Source organism: Alosa sapidissima, chromosome 15 (assembly GCF_018492685.1).
Source record: "Alosa sapidissima isolate fAloSap1 chromosome 15, fAloSap1.pri, whole genome shotgun sequence".
NCBI classification, from domain to species: Eukaryota; Metazoa; Chordata; class Actinopteri; order Clupeiformes; family Clupeidae; genus Alosa; species Alosa sapidissima.
In genome coordinates, this window is record NC_055971.1 from 11,125,957 (window position 1) to 11,148,748 (window position 22,792).

Here is a 22,792-nt window from a genome sequence, read left to right on the forward strand (position 1 = left end):
CCCCCCCCCCCCTCCCACACACACACACACACACACACACACACACACAACCACACCTCACTCCAGGTCCAGCACTGGTAGAGAGTCATCTCTGCACACACACACACACACACACACACACACACACACACACACACACACACACACACACACACACACACACACACACAGCATCTTGTTGTACATCACCTTCTCTGTAAAACGGTCACACGAAATGATGAGGAAAGTAGCCCTTTTAAATGTCTGATCAATGACATCTGATCTAGACAAAATCAATTTGCTAGAGGTGTACCGTCACACCGGTGAGACGGGAATGTTGGGAAATTAATGTTCTAAAGAATATCTGGGTTCATTGAATTCAACATAACATTTTAGAACCTTGAATTGTTGCGGAACGGAATCTTATGTTAGAACCTTTAAGGGTTAACACTGTGGGCAAGATCTTAAATGCAAACATTGATGAGTCAGGTCAGTGCTTCCTCATGCCTCACGACAGCTGTGCTTCATGCACGAGAACGTTGCTTGTTTACAGACTTTGCCCACCACTTCTTTCCACCATTTATTTAAGGGCACATAACGTCTTAATTTGGTCAATTGATATTGCCAGTGAATGGGGCTCAGCTGAACACAAACATCATAACAGGTGAATGTGGGGGTGTATGGTTGTGGTTTAAAGTCATGTCCACGTGGGAGACAGGGACAGCTTCATGCCCATATACGACTCCCATCCCTCAGCACGATTGGCTTTGGGAGGTACTTGGCAGGCAGGCATGGGAGATGGCACCCACCTTCTTGTGCCCCCTGACATTACCAGGCTTGCCTGGGGCACCTTTCGTACCCTGACACCCAATGCCCAAGACCTTTAGCATTTTGCAGTGGGACTGGTGCCAGCGGATTCCTGCCTCTTTGGACCTGGAGGCCATCTTCATTTCAGCCCTGTGGGCACATGGACTGCAATGTCCATACCCCTGAGGCATCGCTAGTCTCGCCGGCCTGCCCCCCACCCCCCCCCCCACCCCTACACACACATATACACACAACCCCTACGACTCCGTCCTGAGCTGGGCATGGTATGTCTGCGCCTGGAGTCATTATGTGAAAAGAGGGCACAGCCTTCATGGAGGCTGCAGACTGGTGGTCTCTTAGTCTCAGTCATCCAAATGGTGTCTAATGGGAGCCAGAATGTGGCTGTGTGTGTGTGTGTGTGTGTGTGTGTGTGTGTGTGTGTGTGAGTGTGAGGGGCAGACGCTGGGGACTGGAGAGTACAGTTTGTCTTCTCGGCCTGTTGATGCGCCGGCAAACACACACACACACACACCCTTATACACAATGTGTTGCCTAGAAGTGGCTTCCCGAGTCTGCCCCTACTTGTTTTCTTGAGATTTATGACTTCATTACAGCTTTCAGAAATGCTCCCTCTCTCTCTATCTCTCCCTCTTATTCATTTTCAAATGAGGAAAACGTGGCAGTGTTCTGGATGTGATTACATTTTGATATTTTCTTGAATTTACATGATTTCATTTTTTGAGCTCACTGTACGTGTGTGTGTGTGTGGGTGTGTGTGTATGTGTGTGTGTGTGTGTGTGTGAGAGAGAGAGATATAGAATGTGTGTGTGTGTGTGTGTGAGAGAGAGAGAGAAAGAGATAGAATGTGTGTGTGTGTGAGAGAGAGAGAGAGAGAGAGAGAATGTGTGTGTGTGTCATTGTGTGAGTTTGTCATTGTGTAAGTGTGTGTGTGTGTCATTGTGTGAGTGTGTGTGCATGTGTGCGTACATCCATGTATACTGTATGTTAGTTCCAGTGTGTGTTTGTGTTTTGTTTGTTTTTTTCCCCTTTGTTTTCCTGAAGCCTTTCTCCTGGGATCTGCAGACAGTACATGATCAGCCTAGTGAATTGCATAGAGTGTCTGCCGTATGTGAAATGGCTTTGTAACTTAGTATGATGAAGCTCGCCCTTCATGCAGTGTACACAGTGTGCCGTATGGCTGTTTGTTTAAAAGGCACTGGGGGCGAGATAGCCCATCCCTCAGCGACTGCCGTGCTCACACACACGCACACACACGCACACACAGACATACGCACGCACACACACACACACACACACACACACTACAGTAAAGGGATTCCTGCACCGAACCCAATACAAATCTTTTCATGCTTTACTGGCAGTTTTGCTTTTCTCACTACACGTGAGAAGAGAGAATGCGGTCCGTGGTGTTTGCCATTAATCAAATTGCCCTTGGCCAAAGATGACAATAAAATTGGAAAGGAGAGACCAGATTTTGTGAAACCATTATGCAATTCGTTTTATTGCCAAGTTGATTTAGAATGTAGATATAAACAAAACATGACATTTTTTTCACAATGGCTTTTAAGAAAAATAAAAGCCCGATCCACATCACTCATAGACAGTGGAATTAAAAGAAATAATTTTAAGAATCCACAATTGAAATTTATACAAAAATCTTATAAAACAACTTGACATGCAATAAATACATTCATTTCACTAAAAGCAATTAAAAACGGTTGACGGTTGTAATGTAGAAAAATACAAGTTCATTTTTTTTTGTTATTGCCATTTTTGTGTTTAAGTCACTTAAGTCTCACAAGAAAGCACTTTTGTGGCTGTGTTATGCAGGAAATGAATTCATCAAAACTAAGAAAGGAAGGTGGAAAATATAATCAAAGAAATATGTGGCAGTACTGGGTGATTTTTGGTGAATCTCCCCTCTTAACATTGCTGAATGGTTTGGTTTCTCTTTAAATACTGAGTGCATGTGTGTGTGTGTGTGTGTGTGTGTGTGTGTGTGTGTGTGTACAATTCAGTTACATTCTGGAGGGCCTCTCGGTGTGAAAGTTGGGAGCAGCCCGTCAGTACCGCGGCTTCTACTTTACTAATGACTTTTTAAAGCAGAACCGACACTCCAAAAGGGGTTGGATAGGCTAATTAAATCTGACCTAATCTGGAACAGGGCGCAGTGACGGAGCAGTCTGCTGTCCAGCTGTGTGTGTGTGTGTGTGTGTGTGTGTGTGTGTATGTGTGTGTGTACATGGGCGTGCGCACGGATACGGTGCATGTTTGTGTGTGTATCCATGTGTGACTATCAGTGACAGATTAAAATCAGGCACTCGGACTGTTGTGCCTCCGAAATGTTGGACGTTTTAGCGGTTTACATTTTGGTTTTGGTATTTGGCTATAGGCTACTGAATTGTATTTAAAAGTTGTGGCCTTTAGGCTACCGTAAATTTAGGAACGATGACGCAAAAAAGAAGAGGAAAATAAACTGAACTGTCAAAACAAAGTCCTAACAGAAAGTCGTATGTCATCCATCCACTCATATGCAGGCACATACGCTATCTTGTCGGTTAATCAGCGCTTTGGTTTGCCTCTGTTTCAACGCTGGAGCCGGGACAGAGGCGTGGACGCTCCAAACTAAACACTTGGAAGAAGACATCGGCAGCCACGACTCCCCAACTAGCAAAGCACAAAGAGAGCTTGTTCCTGTCATGGCGAGATGGGGTGATAATTTGAGGGCCTGGTAAAACGATACGGACGCTTAGGGCACGGGCTCTGAAATGTAAATGAAAATTTGAGCCGCTGCGAGGCCATAACTCAATGCCACTCAAGGAACGCTTTAACAGGGGGCTTCGGTTTCAAATAGAAATTGCTCCTCTGCTTTATTGTTGTGAGCGAGCTGGGTCAAAGTGATATGCCATTGTGCCGATTGACAGGCTGTGAATGACAGAGCTGTTTCCTGAAATGATGTCAAGCGCACAAGAGCAATTTTAGTGGATTTTTCCCGTTTGGTGGGGGCTTTTTAAATATGCTGCTCGCTCCCCTCTATTCTCATTTCGCAAAATGAGAGAAGTGGATTGTGTAATGTACATTCACGTTTACTAGCATTGTTATCGCCTCACGTTTCTGCGGTTTGCATAGCCTACTCACAATTTCTATTCAGAAACTTTGGAAACAGCCGTCGTTTTTTTTCTACAGACGTGTTTTTGTTTATCATAAACATAGACAAAAGCTTTCCCTTGTGTTTATTTGAGCCGTCTCTTTCTGCATTAGAACGTGCAGTAACGTTCCCGATACTGAATGTCGATGGATTCAATAAGAAAGGGTAGTTATTTGCATAAACATTTAGACAACTGTATTCTGCCGCATGAAAAACAGCTGGGGCCCTCGTTGTAAGCTGGGGGGTGTGGGCTAGCGGACGGTGTTGAGGATCAGCCGGAGGGGGGTGATTCAGAACAGTTCTGTGAGGAGCGCCAGTAATGAAAGCGGGAGGGAAAGCGAAAGGGGAGAATGAGGGCAGGCGAGTGAGCAGGATGAAGCGGAGAAAGCGATGAAAACTAAGGATCCTGTTCCAAGGAGTTGAGTAGTCATGAAGTGAATAAAATCATGATTCAATGATTTCTCCAGAACTGCACACATTTTAAGACCAAATGCGAAACAGCTGGACATGATAAGGACCCTTGAAAGTGTCAAAACGCCCCCCCCCCCCCCTTCTACTTCCAACCTCCGGCGCTCGCCCCCTCTCTCCCTCTCTCTTGGGTTGATTGCCGCCGGGACAGACAAAGAAAAAAATAAAACCGGTCAGGTGCATAGACCCACCCAGCTCTTCTGCAAACAGTTTGCCAGACCTTGCAGCTCTCCGTTTGACTCAGAGCCCTTGCTATCTGTACACACATCATTATCTCATCAATTCAAGCATCAAGAAAAGTGCCTGGACCTGTAATGGATGAGCATTTGGAGCACGACTGCTCTTATCAGTGTAGCCTGGTGTGAGAAGAGAGAAAGTGTGGCATGATTGTGATGATAACGTTTCTGAGAAAATTATTTTAAGAGCTTGAGATAAGATGTGAATACAAGCTTATTAATAAACAAGTTAAGGGTCCTGAGTGTGTCAAACAATATGACATTGCAACATGCACTGTCAGTATATCTTTAAAATGAAAGACTTAGTCTTTCTTAAATTTTGCAGAAGTTTAAGACTGCCAATAGTTATAAAATGTAACACTATCAAAATAACGGTGACATCACAAAACATTTAATGCCAGTTTATATATAGAAATAGCCTACTTTAAACTACCACATCGATACGTGTGCTGATGCCTTTGCATCCTGCATAGCTGTAATCTATTTGTCTTGTTCAATCTTAGACCGAACTTTGCTTGTTGCCAAGAGTTGGAATCTTTTTTTTCCTGCAATGCCATTTTTGTTTGTTGAAACAACAAATAAGTTAGCATACTCTAAACACCTCAGGAGACAATGTCCTCTCATCTTTCCCTTCTTATCTCTCTTTACTTCTCACACTCTCTCTCTCTCTCTTTCTGTCTCTCTCTCTCTGTACTCTCTTGTTTGTGGTTTCATTTAATTCTTAAACTCTTGTTAAATCTTGAAACCCAGCAGGAGTGAATAAGCACCCCACCCCATCCAACCCCAGGGAGTAAGAAATCTCCCAGTGCCCTTCTCCATTGCTGTAATCATCCTTTCCTTGCCGTGACCCAGGATGACGAAGAGTCAGTAAGCGGGATAGAATGGTTCACTATAAACTGTCAGTCACATTTTCACGCCTGGTTCAGAATAAGGAAGAAAGAGAAGAGCTCTAGGTCAAAAAAGAAGAGGTAGGCTCTGCATTCTCTTTTCTGAATGGAGAGGTTTGGACAAGAAGTTGGACCAGTTCTCCCTAGCCGTAGTCCACCCATTGAACTCTCTCCAGTCTCTCTCCTCTCACTGTCACTCTTCCCTCCCTCTCCACCCCCCTCTCTCTTTCTCTCCGTCTCTGTTTAACTCCCACTTTAGCTATCTGCATCTCCCTATCTAGTTTCGAGCAGAAATACACCACACATCCTGCTTGCTGCTACCACCGAGCCAAGAGTTCACCCCCCCCCCCCCTCCCTCCCACCCCACCCATCCCCAAAACATCACACAGCCTTCCTCCTTCACAGACACCATTCCCAAAGCTTGCATTAACTGATGACTCTCTGGCACATCACACTAAAACAGCCCATGTACAAAAACAAATTAAATTTACACACAGACACACACACACACACACACACACACACACACACACACACACACATACATACAAGACCATTTCAGAGACCGTTTCAGGCTAAAGCCATCAGAAATGGATATCACTCCCCCTTTCCTCCACAGATTTGACGCTGCGACGGAAAGGTTTTCGGGGTCTCCTTTCTGGTTTTGTCTGACAGTGAGAAGGAAAGAGGAGAGATAGACTTTCAATGAGGGCTGCTTCATGAATGATAAAGGGGGCTAGGGAGATTTATATTCCCACCATTGAAGTCACTGTTTGTTTCCCCTGGGTTCTCTATGTTTTGTTTTTGTTTCTTTTACTTTCTCTTTGTGTGTTTTAATATGCCTGGTCACTGCTCATTTTGTGTGTAGATAGTCGTTATATATTGTCTGTGTCTGTGCCCTGCTCAACTCAAGCTCTGGTTTCTTTATGATATACTGTAAAAAAAAAAGAACTAAACCACAGTGCCCAGACAGCTTTTGTGTGCGGTGTAAAATTAACTGTGGGTGAGATCTCAAGGGTCCGGTTGTGTGATTTAGCATGTGGGGAAATACACAGCCACAATGCTTATCCCCAACAGGGCCTGGCTGCGTAAAAGTTTTTGTGTGTGTGTGTGTGTGTGTGTGTGTGTGTGTGTTTATGTGTGACTGAGTGACTGAGAGTGTTTTTCATTTGTATTTATATTCTTCTAAGCGTAATCTCTCTCATTTGTTTGCAGAGGGTCATCTTTGGTGCCTGAGCCTCTCCCAAAAAATCCACATTATGCTCTACGCCAGAGGCTCTGCTACTCTCCTTCCCTACAGTATTTACCATTTCGAATAATCGAATAATCACAGCTAGAAATGTCAGTGTGCAGCGACGGTCCAGGTGAGGTGTGTGTGTATGTGTGTATGTGTGTGTGTGTGTGTGTGTGTGTGTGTGTGTGTGTGTGTGTGTGTGTGTGTGCGTGCATGTGCGGCTCCAGTGGCCTACATTGTAATGTACCTACGGGTGCAGAAGCATGCAAGGACATTAAGTGCATTTGTGAAAAAGGTATCTGTCCTTTGTTTATGGTAAAATTGAGATGAATAAATTGGCAACATTTGTACAAACGTCAACATTAAGTCCAAAATAACACCACCTTATGAAAGTTTAAAAACAAAAAGAGACAGAAGAAAAATGCATATTCATGTTAAGAAGTTAATATCACATATTAACATTTCTCAATCAATGTGAAAACAAACAAATTTTCATTACCATGAAATAACCACAGGTTTACAAAGGACAAGCGTCCCTCCCCCCAAAGAGGCAGTGTGTTTCTGTAAGCCTACTGTGTGTGTGTGTGTGTGTGTGTGTGTGTGTGTGTGTGTGTGTGTGTGGTAACTGTTGTGGTGTTGCTTAAGCATCACATCCCTGTGTCGTAGAGGGATCCGTCCTGAGGTACACCCCAGTTACCCTTCGCTTTGGTGAAAATAAAATGTAACAGGAGAAAAAAAAACACCTAAATATGCTTACATGCTACAGTTCAAAGCCCTCAGAATTCTACTAAGGCGTTATATTGTGGTGCCCTTTCCACATTTTGGTTACCAGGTCTCAGTTTTTACTGAGTAAGGCTTGCAGATGCATTAACATGTTTTAAAAAAATCACAGTGCATTCATGGCTTTGGTCTTCACATTCACCTACTGAGGTTGCAATTGTCACTAGTGGTCAACAAACTCCCTTCTCTCTCGGTTTTTCCATCAAAATAAAATAAAAAAATACACAGCCAGCATTCTCTTTGGGATATAAACTTTTAAGTGCCATAGTCTCCAAATCCCTCCGAAAAAGTGGTTTCAATTTACTAGGGCTGAGCATGAAACGAGATTACAATAAATGTCTTTAAAAAATATGGAGACACATAGTCTGTTTTGATCTCGCTAACTTGAACAAGACATGCTTGCAACGACATACCCTACTGGTTCTTTAGGAAGAGAGTTTCTGTTGCAGCCTGTGTGTGCGCGGCAGTGCTATCCCGTACTAGAATGACAGCCCCCACTATTGCAGTTGACAGATGGACGAGTATCAGGGAGGGGAGAGAGCTGGACGGCTGGACAGTGTGGCTAGATTACTGGGTGCAAAGAACAGGCATGAAATCCTGGAGCGCGCCAGGCCACCAGTCCCAAATTGTCAGGGAGAATTGTTGATTTCACAGGGATTACAATTGGTGGAGCAGCTGGACCATGCTGTTCGACCCTATGTCTGCATGCACGCGTCTACACTCACACACACACGCACACGCACACACACACACACAAACTCGTGTCAGAGGGAGCACTCCGCTTTCGCTCAGTTCGGATGACTGTCACATTATCGGCTTAGAGAGAGCGCTGAGGGGGGCTGTTTTTCACGTGAGACCCTCCCATCAGCTAGACAGTGTCAGCGAGAGAGCAGGCCAGAGACGGACAGGGGTCATGTGGAGATGCTCCAGGGGCCAATGGGAGGACCCTCCCGAACCAATCACACGGCTTTCTAACGCCCGCTGTTTGTAAACGCCTGTTTAGCCTGTTTGCCAGTCCATCGCCAGATAGTGTGACGGATCTCTAACAGGATCGTTCTTTTATCTCGTCAGCCCTGGACAGTCATTGATCAGTCCAGACATGGTTTACAGATGGATTAAATTGGGGGCCCTCTCGAGGCCTATCACAAGGCTGTGGCCTCCTGTTGTAAATATTACCCAACTTTCTTTTTCTTTTTTTTTTTTTTTTCTTTGCGGCGACACCCATGCTTACTCTAACCCAGCAGATGGATTAAAATGCATGAACGGGGATTACGATGTCATGATCGGGGTATGCACTATGATTTCCCAGTTGTGAGATCACAGGGTTGTACTAGCTACTCTTTCAAAAACAGTTTGAAGGCACTTGGTGCTCTGACAGGAGTGGAATTAAACAATACAATGTAAAAAGTTGAAGGGTTCAAAAGGCTATGGCACTGCTTAGAAAAATAATAGCGCTACTATTGTTGTGGGCTGTTACATATAACGCTTGGAAGGGCTGGGCAACAAATGCAGAAAACAAAGCTTAGATCACATTACCTAAATGCTGGAACAAACACTCTCTCTCGCTCTTCAGTTTGTTGCTCCCTTTTGACTGGAAGAGCTGGCAAAAGCTGGAAAGTGAGGTACAGGAGAAAATCCAGTACTCCGTCAAGTCTTTCAAAAAAATACAGTCTTCCAATTTCTGTAAAATCCCAAAGGCTTTTTCTTTTGTCCAAATTCCCTCTCAGTCCTGGACAGAAGCCCTGAATCTTGATCATATGTGCTTTTTTTCCTCATTTTATATATACACTAACAACTCTAAGTACACAGGTTTAGGGTGTGGTTGCAACACTATTTGTAACATTTGAACAATTTTCTTATTTGGCTTTCTTTTACATACAAAAGAAAAAAATAAATAAAAACAATCTTTTTTTTGGTTATGAATTTTGTTTTCTGGCTCGATGGCTTAGCTAAAAAAGAGTTGTTGTCATATAAATACTGCACTGTTATGTTTGTGTCCATGGTCGAAAACCATATAAATAACAGTTCTCCTTTTAGGAAGTTTTATTTCTTTGCATGCGATGCACAATTGGTAAGGAAAAGGCACTTATTGGTGTCAAGTTTTGTGTGCATTTATTTTGGCCATTGCTTTCTTTGGCCTCCTAAATCTGAGGTGCAGGTCTTTAGAACAAGCTGAGGTGAGTGGAGTTGAAAAAATACTGTAGGCGGTATTTCAGAAAGGCGTCCCTGACAATGCCAATCGAGACTCGTCCGAAACTTGTTGCTTTGGCAGGCTCTGTTTTAACTTCTTCCTTTTCTTTGGTTTTTTTCTTTCCTTTCGCCTTGCCAGTTCCTCCTTAGCTGGGCGAGTAGCGATCAATGGTGCGAGATTCCCCAGGGATGGGGGGCAGTGGCGGTGGGGGCGGTGGAGGCAGGCCCTGGGCCATGACGTCCATCTTGTCGTGCGTGAGCCCCAAGTGCTCGACGGCCAGCTTGTGCAGCGGGTACAGGCTCTCGATGGTCTTGGCATCCAGGAGGTGCTGCGAGGCCTGGGCCAACAGCTCCGAGGCCTTCTCCTGCTTCAGGCCCAGGTGCTCGGCCGTGTATTTGGTCAGCGGGTAGATGCCGTCTGAGAAGTCCAACTTGAGCTTGCCGTCGGCGGTCAGTCCCGTGCCCGCGCCGCCGGTGCTGTGCATCTTCATGTGGCTGATGAGGTTGCGCTGCTGGGCGAACTTGCCGCCGCACACCTGGCACTCGTAGGGCTTCTCGCCCGAGTGGATGCGCATGTGCTCGGTGAGGCGGTACTGGCGGGTGAAGCGCATGCCGCAGGCGTCGCAGGCGAAGGGCTTGAGGCCCAGGTGGCTGCGCATGTGGCGCGTCATGGTGCCGCGCTGCGTGAACTTCTTGCCGCAGATGCTGCACGGGTACGGCCGGGTCAGCCAGTGGGTCTTCTCGTGCTGGCGCAGCGTGGCCGGATCCTTGTAGGACTTCTCGCAGCTGGAGCAGCGGTACGGCCGGATCATCTCGCCCATGCCCACCGCCGGCAGCATCTGGCCGGACTTGCTGTCCTGGTAGGACAGGCTGTTGTTGTTGTTGCTGTTGTTGTGGTTGGGCGGTCCGTTGGGGGTGCCGCCGCCACTGTTGCCCTTACCATTGCCCAGCTCGGAGTTGCTGTAGAGGTCCTCCTCGGTGTGAGTCTCCACATGGGCGTTGAGCTGCTCGGAGCTGGGGAAGCCTTTGTCGCAGGGGATGCACACGTACAGGTTGTCGCCGAAGCTCTCGGGCTCGAACGGCACGTGGTACCTCCCCATGCCACCAGGCGGCGACGGCCGGCCCTCGCTGCTGCCCGTCTCCTCGCTCCCCGAGCCGCTCTTCTCGTCCTCGCCGTCGCACTCCACCCCTCTGTACCCGACCTCGTTGCCCTTGTGGTTGTTGTCCTTGTCCCTGTCCGCCATGTCTTCGCCCTCATCGTCTTCCTCGTCTTCCTCCTCGTCCTCGGGGTTGTAGGACAGCGGCTCGTTCTTCACCCAGCGGTAGACGCTCACCCGGTCCCGGCCACGCTCGCCGTTGTCCCCCGGGGTGTCGGGGCTGGGCGGGCAGGGGTAGGCCTCCTGGTTCTGGGGCCCCGAGCGCTGCAGGTGGGGGAGGTGGGGTGCCAGCGGCTGGTTGAGGCGCGGGAGCGAGTGGGGGGTCAGGGGTCCGCCCGGGTGCTCGCCGGTCTCCATCTTGTCGGAGTGGTTGGACACCAGCATGGGGCTGTCGCGTCCACTCTGCGGCCGGCCGCCGGGCTCGTCGTCCGGGTGGTGCGAGTGGCTCAGGTGGGAGTGGGACGGCGTGTGCTGGGAGTGAGAGCTGGGGCTCTTCTTGGAAAGGTCCAGGCCGTAGATGGGGGAACAGTTCCTCTCGGAGGATGGGAGGCGCAGGCCCGGTTGGGAGGGCAGGCCCTGCTGCAGGCCGGAGTACGCCTGGGGACCGGAGATGGGCGCGTAGATCTCCCCGGCGTGGCGAGGCAGCTGGTGCTGGGGCATGTCCTCCAGAGAGGCCGGGCGTGGCGTGTGGCTGTTCGCCCCGGGGAAACACGGCTGGATGACCGGCGTAGGCACGCGGAATCTTCCCCTGACCATCTCGCCACTGCTCAGTTTGTACGGTAAAAACGCTGCGCCGGGGTGCGAGTACTTTCCATTCCTCTTCAGCTTTTTCTTGCATAAGGCCACCAAGTCCAGCAGCTGCAGGTAATTGGCTGCTGCCAGCACTGCCCCGAGGTTGGGCTCGCTGGGAGAGGTCGGGTCTCCCTCGCTCAAGCGTCCGGTGTATATGTAGTCTAATATGACCCGGAAGACTCCTGGACTCACCATCTCATGGTCCAAGTTGATGAGGTTGTCGTGGACAACCAGGGATTTCAGGTAAAGGCTGCTGGCAGCGAGAATGTTCTTGTGAGCTCGGAACAAGGCGTTCTGCACCACGATGATGACATCGCAGAGAAAGCCCTTGGTGCGCTGTGTGTTGAGTTGCAAAAGGAGGTGCCTAGCATGACTTGGGACTTCCATGGCATCCAGCATTGTCTTCAGACCACCACCTGAAAGGGCAGACAAAATGGAAACATGTTTGGCAGGTTTGAAAAATGTCTTAGCCTCTAACATAAATCCCCAAGGCAGTATTGAATGACCAGATATTGCATAAGCTGTCTATGAGGAATGCACAACACTCTATAGCAAAGCCCATTTAAAGTTTCAATGAACTATGTCCCCTGAAATGTGTGCTGATAATGATCAAATTCTGTGTATGGTCCTTGGCTACTGATTTCCGTCCTTTCTTACATCTGGCTACTCGGCTGATTTATTTCCCTTGATGTGATATCAAAAGAGAAATCTCTAATTCATACACACACACACACACACACTAAGTTGAAGGCGTGCTGTTTGCTGAATGTCAGCGGTATCATTATCGAGAAGTGAGTCTGCATAATCCAAACCAAGGGTGAGCCGTCACGTGGGGGGAGAGCACGAGGGGGAAAAAAAAAAAAGATGCCAGTATAAATGTGTTTTCATGTTGCCGGCCTCCTGATAAAGCATTCCAGAGGTGGTGTGCGCAGCTTTAAACAAAGTCAGTCTGAGCGCTTTGCAAGTATGATGAACAGCAGGTACAAACCTGTGCAGACAAAAATACATCCAAAAAAAGCTGTGATATTCGTCTCTCTTTCCTCTCAGTCATATAAGGAACTAGAAGCATACTTAATGTAAATCATATCAGAGAGAGAGCTTTTCAACGCACACCACCACTGACACCACAGGAACACTGACAACAGCCACAAACTAAAAGAAAACCCTTTCAAAAGTCCATGTCTCTTTTTTCCCTTCTTTGAAGTGAAGACGGCCTTTTGTAAACGTAATGAATGATCTAAACTTTAGGCTGTGTTGTTCAAACTGAGCGGAGATAGTTGACAGACTAGATGAAACAGTTAAGATCCCTCAGGGCTTGGTTTCACGGATGGGAAACAAGCAGCTAAATAAATAAGGCCGATGTTAGTCAGCCCGACATCAGTTCATCCTCTCTTTGTGTTTATTTCACTGGGTATAAGCTCCCTTGGAGGAATAAGGAAGTCTGTATTTACACACTGCAATTTAATTAGCCATCATGCACAGAAAGACTTGCTGAACTCACAGTGCCTTCTGATGATTGATGCTTTTTTAAAACAATTGCTTTCCTTAATATTACAAGGCTTCCCCTTGGGTTTTCATCAACAGATGCATAATGTATAGGTTATAATTGCCATATGAAAAAAAATAATCTGCACTTTGATAAGAACAATTTAGGATTTGGGATAGAGATCATAATGTTGTATACCCTATTCATTTATGCAGAACACTTCCAGAGGTGAAAGCACATTTCACACTTTTGGTAGGTTGGGAATCAATCAAGCCTCTGGTTAACATGCTGTTCACCTTTGAGGAGTCTTTTTTTTCCTTTTTACTGAGTGAGAAAAAATCAGTTATATTCTTTGAAAAGGGCAAGTAACCGTTTTCAACGTCAGCGTCTTCAAAGTTTAACATAAAGGAAGGTGGTTTTCCACAGAGCAAGCAACCGCAGCTCTTTTCACTATGTATGTGTATGTGGACAGGAGAACATAGGTTTCACGAATTACACAATGACAAAAACTGTACCTACTACCTAAGTTTCACAAAATACACACTGATATAAACTAAATAAATTATTTATTAGACGTGCTAGCCTAGTCAACATAACTCGTTATGGTATTTTCAGGTTAATCTATAGAACAACAAACTGAGTATGATAAATAAAAGTATTAATATTATATCTAATGTAATGGATTAAAGCGAAGAAAACGTGTAGTCATCCCGTCGGCTATATTTTTTTCTGCGCAAATAATGCTTTCCAGCAAGCTTCCTACCAGCTGCGCACCTGTAGTGCCTGCAGCTGAGCGCAGAATCAGATTCGCAACCATCAAACAAGAGAGTAATTCTACATGAATTACGTGATTGGTGAGGGGGGATGCAGCCAAGCATATTGATAAATGAACACACAACGGGAATGCTTCCACTGGACATTTAAATTTTGATCACCAAATGCACAAGCAGGTTCTCCAACACGAACCTTCTACTGGCAAACACCTGTTTTTATGCGAGTCCGACCGACACAGGTACGACGAAATAAACAGGCCACTTATCAAAGACTATTACCAAATATAGCGGCCCTTATCACTAACAACCACTTAAGAACACGAGCGCTTCGGCATTTTCTCTTCCTCCGTCTGTGTCTCGTCTGTAGGCTACCGTTAATAACGGAACTCAGGTCCTCAACTGCTGCTGCGTGCACTTGGGGCACGTGTATTTGAAGATGTGTCGCTGATTTTATATCCCATCGCTTCGCTAACCCCGAATAACAGTGTGAATCACATAGAATGAATCACAGTATGTGAAAGGGTCCCATTTCTGCCTCTTTGCGCAGTCGGATGTCATCGACAGTGAGATCAGTAACGCAGAAATATGCTAAAAATAAAAAATAATTAATTTATTCAAATTAAGTTAATTAATGTGTGTAAGCACCCGATTGATTAATCAATTGTGTCAAACACTAGTGAGGCACTTTTCAAGAGTAAGCTTGCGCGTAAAGAAAAAAATATCAAAGAGTTGGATGGAAAGTGCCCTTGTGCTTTTTTGCTCCTGCATGTCAGCAGCATCTCCTATAGTTCAGAGCGTCCCGAACCTTCAAAGAGCACAGCAAAAAGGACGGAAGTGGTAACAAAAGTAAATCATGTTTAAAACCGTTGTTTGAACATCATGAGTAAACAATCCTATCCTTTTAGACGCCTAAATGAGATTCTTACGCCTTAAAACTTGTGATAATGAGGGGTTTACAACTTTGTTATCCCAAATATTCTGTCTAAATAACTCACCACACAGTTTTTAATCTTAACAACCGTAACAAATTGTCCATGAAATGCAAACATTTCTGCATATGTCATTCCTTTACGCACAAAGGGTGACATGGTATTTTACCCAATTAAATGTTTAAATAAACACATAATCAAACAAATTAATAAATACATTTTAAATAATTTAAGGTAGACCTATCTAAGAATTGGATGGATACCTCAATTGTATGGACCCCTAAATTAAATCCCAAGTCATACACTCAATATTGTATGTTATAGTGCAAGTATTTCACAGCAATGTATAGGGAACTTTCTCGCTACATCTCGCCTAAATTATCTTCAGTACCAAAGGTTGTAATAGAGAGTTTTACCAAAAACTGATAAATGACTAAAAGGGCTATGCACTCACCCTACAAATCCACATGTTTATTATATTTTACATTTTCCTCCAGTAAAAGGATGAATTGTTTTCATAGGCCCATATGATAGGGGATTTGCTATATTTGGTGTGCAACTGCGACTGCTTAAGACAGTCCCAGAGACATATTTTAGACAGTTTGGTATTCATTGTCCCTGTGTTTTGTCTGTGTTGTCACTTTGCTGGTTTAGGGTTAAGACCTGTTTTAGACTGAGGGGGTCTGCTCTGCGCTAAGAACACCCTCTTCACTTCCTCTATCTCCGCCCTCAGTTTGTTATATTCATATTCGGAATATGCACTCCCCTACAGGGTTTTTGGGGTAACATTTGTACTCACTGTACGCATAACGGTCATAAATAAATTTCGTTTAGACCTTACTGTAGAGAGTAGAACAAGTAAATAGTTTTGGTTCATTCTAACGTCAAAAGAGCAATTTTGCCAGCAGTTAAATGTATTTAATAAATACGTGTAGCACACACAGTGAAATTCTAATTGTATAGTGGTCATTTAGGCTACAGGCATTAAGTCTTTTCAATAAGTTTGAGTTTACTTTCATATGGCTATAAATCAGTGTCACGAGATATGACTTCAAAATCCTTGAAATATTATGATGTGTTTGCTTAACTAATGTCATTACTTTTGTCACTCTTTGTTTTGGGGCGTAGCCTTGTCATGCTTAGAGAAAAGAAACTGTGAACGTGCACAGTCTACATATCCGCTTTGGCTGCAGTCAGTATAGAAGTAGCCCCGGGCTACAAAGCATGATATTTTTGTGAATGGGATGTAAAAGCATAGTTGAGCATGAAACCTTACTTAATGAAAACCACTTGAGTTATCTGACGCAAAGAAAGAACCATATGGCGAGCAGCGTCTTAAAAGAAAAGACAAAACAAAACTTTTAAGCTTGTAGACTAATCCTGGGCTTTTGACACCCCTCCTCTCAATATGTCAACCACAACAGTGCAGTATGTCAGTGTATGGAATGGTACAGGCTACAGATATTTATTTTTTGTTGTGCATCAACATAGTTTATTCACTGTATGCGGATAACAGTGTGTTGTCTAAGTACCCAGCGCTCCCATCCCTTTAGCCTATCCATACCCCTGGATTTTCATTCATAAATCCCGTCGGGAGGAAAAGGCCAGCGAGCCCCGTTAAGCGGCCTCTTGGCTTGGAATGAGATGAATATTTTTAAAAACTGCCAAAGCACTTATAGTCACCATAATGAAAACGTTAAGAACTGCGTGTCACTTAAATTGTGCCTTGTAACATAGCCTACGGTATCCCTTTTATTTTACTCGGGACAACACCTCTTCATCTAGTTGATAACACTTACAACTCCTGTTCAAGATAATGATGCTGTAACCTACGCATAGAAATAAGCGAAGTGCTCCGTCGTGGTATTAGGGGACACTTAGGGACCACTGGCCTCTGTGTTCATTGTGAAGCCATGATGTGAGCTATGACCATTTGTATTAAACTGTAGGATATTTTCAAAATATCTTTTTGGTAGCACTATTCTGCATGCATATAAAGAACGTGGCTATTTTTGTATCTTATGTTTAACATGATCTAGGAAAATGAAAAATGAATGTAGGCCTATGTGTCCTATGCACACTGAAACAATGGTCCCTTTCCTGTTTCCCCCTTTTTTTTTGATATTGTAAAATGTAGATGTCAGTAAAGTTTTAATTCTTCTTTTCAAATAGGCCTAGAGCTTAGTTGGATACATCTTTAAAGGCTGTACTGAATGACATGATACAAAGCATAAAATGACACAAACACTTACTGTAAATCTAACAGTATTTCTGCCTGAATAGAAATACATTTCTCCTCCAAGCGTCAACTAAATTAGTAGACCAGACATCAACCCATCCGGCCCATAAATTCAAATAATTTCTGTCCTATAAAGAACTTTTCTCACAAGCACGCGGGATTAAAACCAGATCTGTGTCAGTCAACTGACAAGATCCAATTGTCATTTCAAATTAAATATACAAAATGTAAACTAACAGAGTCCGGGAGGAAGAGCCCACATGGAGGTAGATCGTCTCTAAAATGGGTACATGTATGCGAAACTCGGTGTATTCATAATTAAGTCCTATGTGAGCTGTGACCCGGCATCGACAGCAGGAGAGCTTTGACCACATCAACCGCTACACTTCAGGAGACAGCTCGAAATACAATGCTCCTGTGTGTCTTGTAAACATCAAATTACTATCCACCAACAGGACATTTCTTAACCGAAGTAATCAAATTACAAACTTACCTTGTTAGAGACTTTATAGCTGCCTATTCCAATGTTCCGAGTGAAAAGTAAAAAAAAAAATAGCCTATTTAAGATAGGCTACACATCTGCCAGCATGGTGACTGATAACATAACGCATTATGCTTAGTCTATAACCTCAAAACGTACCCGACAGCGATTGTATCACCAATAGAAAATAGTTTGTCAAGATGTAAAAGTAGCCTTAATTTACGTTATCGCCGAAAGACAATTTAAGAAATGAGTTATCTGTTGTTAACACATTGATCGCTGGTTGCTTCAAGCATTTGATCAAAAAGCGATATAGTGAAGTTACCTGGATGCCCGAGCTCTTCTGCCATCCGATCTAAGTCTCCCTTAATGATCATCTCAACAGACTTCTGGAGTCATTTCTGACGTTTCAACTTTGAACTGCCAGCCTCCAAAAACCATGCCAGTTTTCCAAGCACGACTGCCAACTCTTTTTTATTATTAATTGCTATGAATTTCTTGTTGCTCGCCCTCCCCTCCTCTCTCTCTCTCTCTCTCTCTCTCTCTCTCTCTCTCTCTCTCTCTCTCTCTCTACCCTCCCTTCCTATCCTTTCTGTCTCTCACCCCTCCTATAAAAAATACGTGCTTAGTCCAGCATCAGTTTCCTTCGATTTTTTATTTTAGAAATTTCCTTGGCTATTTTTACATCTAGGCAATAACGCGAAGGGAGATGATAATGGGACCTCTATGCGGCGTAAGTGTTTTAGCGCCCCGTGTGATGTCAGTCTATAATAAAACGAAAAGGTAAAATCGAGGGCAGGAACTTCAAGTGACCCCAACTTGAACTTCGCAACACATCGCGGGTCGGTCTTAAAGAGACAGGCATTTTACTGTATATCACAAGAACCGTGCCGTGCCAATATTATCAATGTGAACTTAAAACAGTAGCATGCCGATAAACGCATATAGGGAGTCTTCTCCTGTATACATCTTAGAAACTTCTTTTGTTTTATGTTTAACATTCTGAAAAAACGTATTCACATTTCACACATGTTTGTCTTTGATTAAATGCCGCTTGAAATCATGTTGGGGATGTCAAACGATGCTGTAGGACCTTATATTGTATTTTATACCATTGAAAGAATAGGGCATGCACTACACTACACAAAACGTAGTCTAATTATAGCATATACAGTGAACAAAGTAAAGTAACCCTGATAACCATTAATGCCCCTTCAAATGTCTACATATTGACGCAGGACCCGCCTTTTCTTTTACCTATAGCCTTGAGATAAGGGCAACGAATTATATGACAAAGCCAAGTTTGATACCATGATGGTACCACAACAATCCGAATGGAAGCAGCAACGAAAGCTGTTTAATTGTGCTAATAAGCCCTAATCCATGCATGTTTATCAGTAGGCCTACCTTTATGAATACTGAATGCTGTCCTTATGCTCTCAGTAGGCCTATGAGACTGTAGCCTAATACCCTGGCATATTGAACAAAACCATTTATATTTCACTTTTTTATATTAGACTAGCTTAATTAAACAGTGAAATGAAAACAACTGTATATTACTTTATCATTCTATAAAATTAAATGTTTGTTGTTGATTTTTTTTTATATCTTAACCTGAGTTGCGCATATAGGCTACATGGTAGACTACTATATGACGTGGGTGACAGGTAACATGCAACATCACACTAAATATTTCCAGCCATCAGAAAGTAGCCTATGGCCTCACTATTCCGGATCGCAGCTTTTGTTCTTTAAAGTGAAAACTCTTATGTCACTTTCATAGTTTGAGCCATCAAAGACGTGTTGCCACTTTGGCTCTATCAGTAGCATTTAACTGAGATAACAGCACAGGAGTTTTGAAGAACTGACAGCCGTGTCGCGTGGGTGTCAAGACTGTACATTTGTCATGATGAAAGAATACACATGGCAGATGTCTTTTTGACTTTTTCCCTTTCTGGGATAGCCTAATGAGGGAACCTGTTATGAGACTCTATGGTGCAAGAATTTGACTATTCCCTTTTCTTTCGCGTTTAAACTCTGCTGAGACACGCCAGCTGTCAAAGCACCAACGCGTAAAATGCACATAAATGAATACATTTGGATACACATTCAATGAAGCCACCTGTAATCCCACTAAATACTAAAATAGCGCCGGACTTTCTATTCATGTGGAGCATCGCTTGTCCCGGTTTACGGTCATCAACCCACCTCGGATTCATGTCTGATATCCTCCCCGTAGTAGAGTTTCCCTCCGTGGGCTTCCCCCATCCAGACTTTCCGGTGTCAAAATTCCCTCTCCAAGAGGTCAGCTTCGAGAGCGTTTACCTAGTTGTTCCGCGTTTCCCTGTCTCCTTTACTACAATCCCTGTCTTCCCTCGCTTCCAGACTGACTTTTTATTCCTCACGTGCAATAGTGTATTAGACACCTCTTCAGATTTACCCTGACTCCGATCAAAATTTGGGTACATTTCGACCTGGTGGGCGCGCGTGCAGCGACACCCATCGGTTGAGATTAAACCAACGACTTCGCCTGATATAAGGAATGATTACGACGCCACATTTAAACTCCTCATTCAGCATTTCACTTAAAGATACATATTCAGGTGGAATTTTTAATTAGATATAACGTGTTCTGTTATTAAACATTTTTGTGCGTTATATTCGACATCTAATCACAAATTGTAACTCTTGCATCGACTGGGATTAGTAGGCTATGTCACAGGAGCCAAAACTATTATGAAAGTCTCAGATTGTCTCAAATTGAAGCATTACCAACTAACTAAATAGATCTAAGTATTTCATGAAAATATCTAAATACTCTTAAATACTTTGTATGTTTGTATGCAAATGTTTAAAAAAATAAGATTTTTTTTCTCCCATATTTTTTTAATTCTTGGAGCATCTATTTCTTGTGAATGGCTTTGGATAATAAGTAGGGATGAATAGGGATCAACAGGACTTTCAGACAAGACACTTGCTTCAGATACTATAGGAATGTAAGAGAGGCCTGCACTGAGGAAGTCCTGCTGGCCCAGTTCACCTCAGGAACTCTGTCCTCAGGGTTCTCTCAGCATAGACAGAATCCACAGCACTTCACGGGGACTACTAATTCTCCTAAATTAGATGCTATCAGAGCATTGTGGTTTCAAGTTATTTTATGACCTCCACCCTCGCCCCACTCCACCTCAACCTGTACTCAAGAGAGAGAGAGAGAGAGAGAGAGAGAGAGAGAAAGAGAGAGAGAGAGAGAGACAGCGGTACTCACCTGGCAGGAGCCGGTTCATGTCTCTGCCTGCCCCCTTGTTTCTGAGGCGCAACAACAGCTGACAAACTTCTGTTCCAAGGTCTTCCCCTTCAAATTACAAAAGTTCAAGATGCTGCTCTTTCATTATGGTGGTCACAGTCAGTAGAGTCCAGCTTTAGAGGAGGGCGGTATTGTCTTTCACTTCCAGTTTCTCTCGATGAACTGCTGATAACCTCGCAAACAGAGGTAGGCAGAGCTGTTTTGGACCGCCGAAGAGACGGGCCTACCAGCACCCAGCTGTTTTTACAGTCAATTCCCTGTCTGATATTCAATTAAATATGTCATGTTTTTCACACATCTGCCCTGGTCCACTAGACTCAGGAAGCGACGTATAAAGATAGCTCACAATGGGTCTGGAGAATGGTCAAGTGCCAGTAGTTATTTACGTGACCTTGGTGCCATTAATGAGAGTAAATGATTTATCCATACAAAGATTGAAGACTAATAGACAGTTACACAAAAATGGTTTTATGTTTTAATGGGAAAAAAGTAAAAATCTACAATTAACTGTGATTGTTTTTTTGTGCATTTGTTGTTGTTGTTCCTTGTTTTTGTTTGTTTACCCTAAATTAGTTTGTGGTGAAGGTGGCACCTTTACATAGTCTCGGAAGCCAGCTTGAGCACACCAACCTCAGCCAGTCTTTATCTCAGACATCTCCCACTCTGTGGAAGCGAGCTCTGAACCTCACCTAGGACTTGCCAGACTGCAGCCTGCCCGAGCGCAAGAGCAAATGTGAACCGCTGAACTCCTAATGAACTGGCGGCACGTAGACTTATTCAGAGAGCCTCCCAAAAACCGGGTTGGCGCGGAGCGCTGATTGAATTAGGTTGGCTGAGAGAGCGAGCGAGCGAACGAGTGAGCCGCGCTGGAACATAAAACCAGAGGGGACGCGGCGTGGTGCAGCGTGGCAGTGTGGCGCAGTGCATTGTGGCGCAGTGCACTGCGGCGAGGCTTCCTGCAGGCCTCGGGACTGGGAAGCAGAGGCAGGAGATAAGGCAGGCCAGACTGGAGCTCCACACAGCCACAGGCAGTTAGCGCTCGGCTGCCACCTCCTAAATTACCTACCTCCCTCAGTCATTTTGTTTGTGTGTCGTCTGTATGTTTGTGCACGTGTGTATGTCTTTGGGTGTGTAGGTGTGTGTGTGTGTGTGTGTGTGTGTGTTGCCTTTAGTACATGCTTTGTATGTGATGAATGTTTGCCTTGCACACATAGGAAAATGGGGGAGTTGCTGGCAGTGAATGTTTGCAGCTCGTTTGATTCTCCTCTGTGGATAGAGAGTTAGGGGTGCATGCAGTTGGGGGAGGCCAGAGGGGGCCAGGAGGGGAGAGACTGGGGGGGAGTAACGTGTGGGGGGAGGGCTGGGGGGCAGTGAGGTCGATCAGGCTCAGGGGCCCAAAGTGTCTCGTTTCAATTTGCGCTCCGTGTGACTAATAGCATTCCAATCAAGTTATTATTGCGCCATTATTTGTCTGGCAGGTGGCCTGAAGTCAAGACAGTGCTGCCTGAGAACAGAGAACAAGAGGACGACTGGTGGCTGCTCCACTGCGGCCATTGTGCAGACAACCACCCACCACCACCCCCACCTCTCCTGCCCCCTCGTTCTCAGTCCCTGTCCCCTCCCTCCCCCCCGTCTTTCTTCCTGTCTCCGTGGCCTGGGCAAGATGAGCACTCTCTCTCTCTCTCTCTCTCTCTCTCTCTCTCTCTCTCTCTCTCTCTCTCTCTCTTCTCTTTCTTCCTGTCTCCGTGGCCTGGGCAAGATGAGCACTCTCTCTCTCTCTCTCTCTCTCTCTCTCTTTCTTCCTGTCTCCGTGGCCTGGGCAAGATGAGCACTCTCTCTCTCTCTCTCTCTTTGTGGGTACGGCCACCGAAAAGATCCCCA

The 22,792-nt window shown here is 44.8% G+C and overlaps 1 protein-coding gene across 4 annotated transcripts; it reads right to left on the minus strand.

Moving 5' to 3' along the window:
- Positions 1 to 5,918: 5,918 nt before the first annotated feature.
- hic1 (hypermethylated in cancer 1) lies at positions 5,919 to 20,929 on the minus strand. Of its 4 annotated transcripts, none has more exons than XM_042063977.1 (2): positions 20,873 to 20,929; positions 5,919 to 12,115 (listed from the first exon to the last, which is right to left on the minus strand). In XM_042063977.1, the coding sequence occupies exons 1-2, from the start codon at positions 20,889 to 20,891 to the stop codon at positions 9,897 to 9,899; spliced, it is 2,238 nt and encodes a 745-aa protein (XP_041919911.1). In that variant the 5' UTR covers positions 20,892 to 20,929; the 3' UTR covers positions 5,919 to 9,896. The 4 variants fall into 4 exon arrangements, with proteins under 4 accessions (XP_041919911.1, XP_041919912.1, XP_041919910.1 ...); XM_042063978.1 differs by lacking the exon at positions 20,873 to 20,929 and adding an exon at positions 19,816 to 20,017; XM_042063976.1 differs by lacking the exon at positions 20,873 to 20,929 and adding an exon at positions 17,933 to 18,140.
- Between the last annotated feature and the right edge of the window lie 1,863 nt (positions 20,930 to 22,792).

Bases quoted from the DNA above. Each gene is read 5' to 3' on its own strand.
- hic1 (XM_042063976.1), bottom strand. From the start codon at position 17,984: ATGATCATTAAGGGAGACTTAGATCGGATGGCAGAAGAGCTCGGGCAT. The intron at 12,116-17,932 runs GTAACTTCACTA...CTGCCCTTTCAG, and splicing joins AGAAGAGCTCGGGCATCCAG to GTGGTGGTCTGAAGACAATG.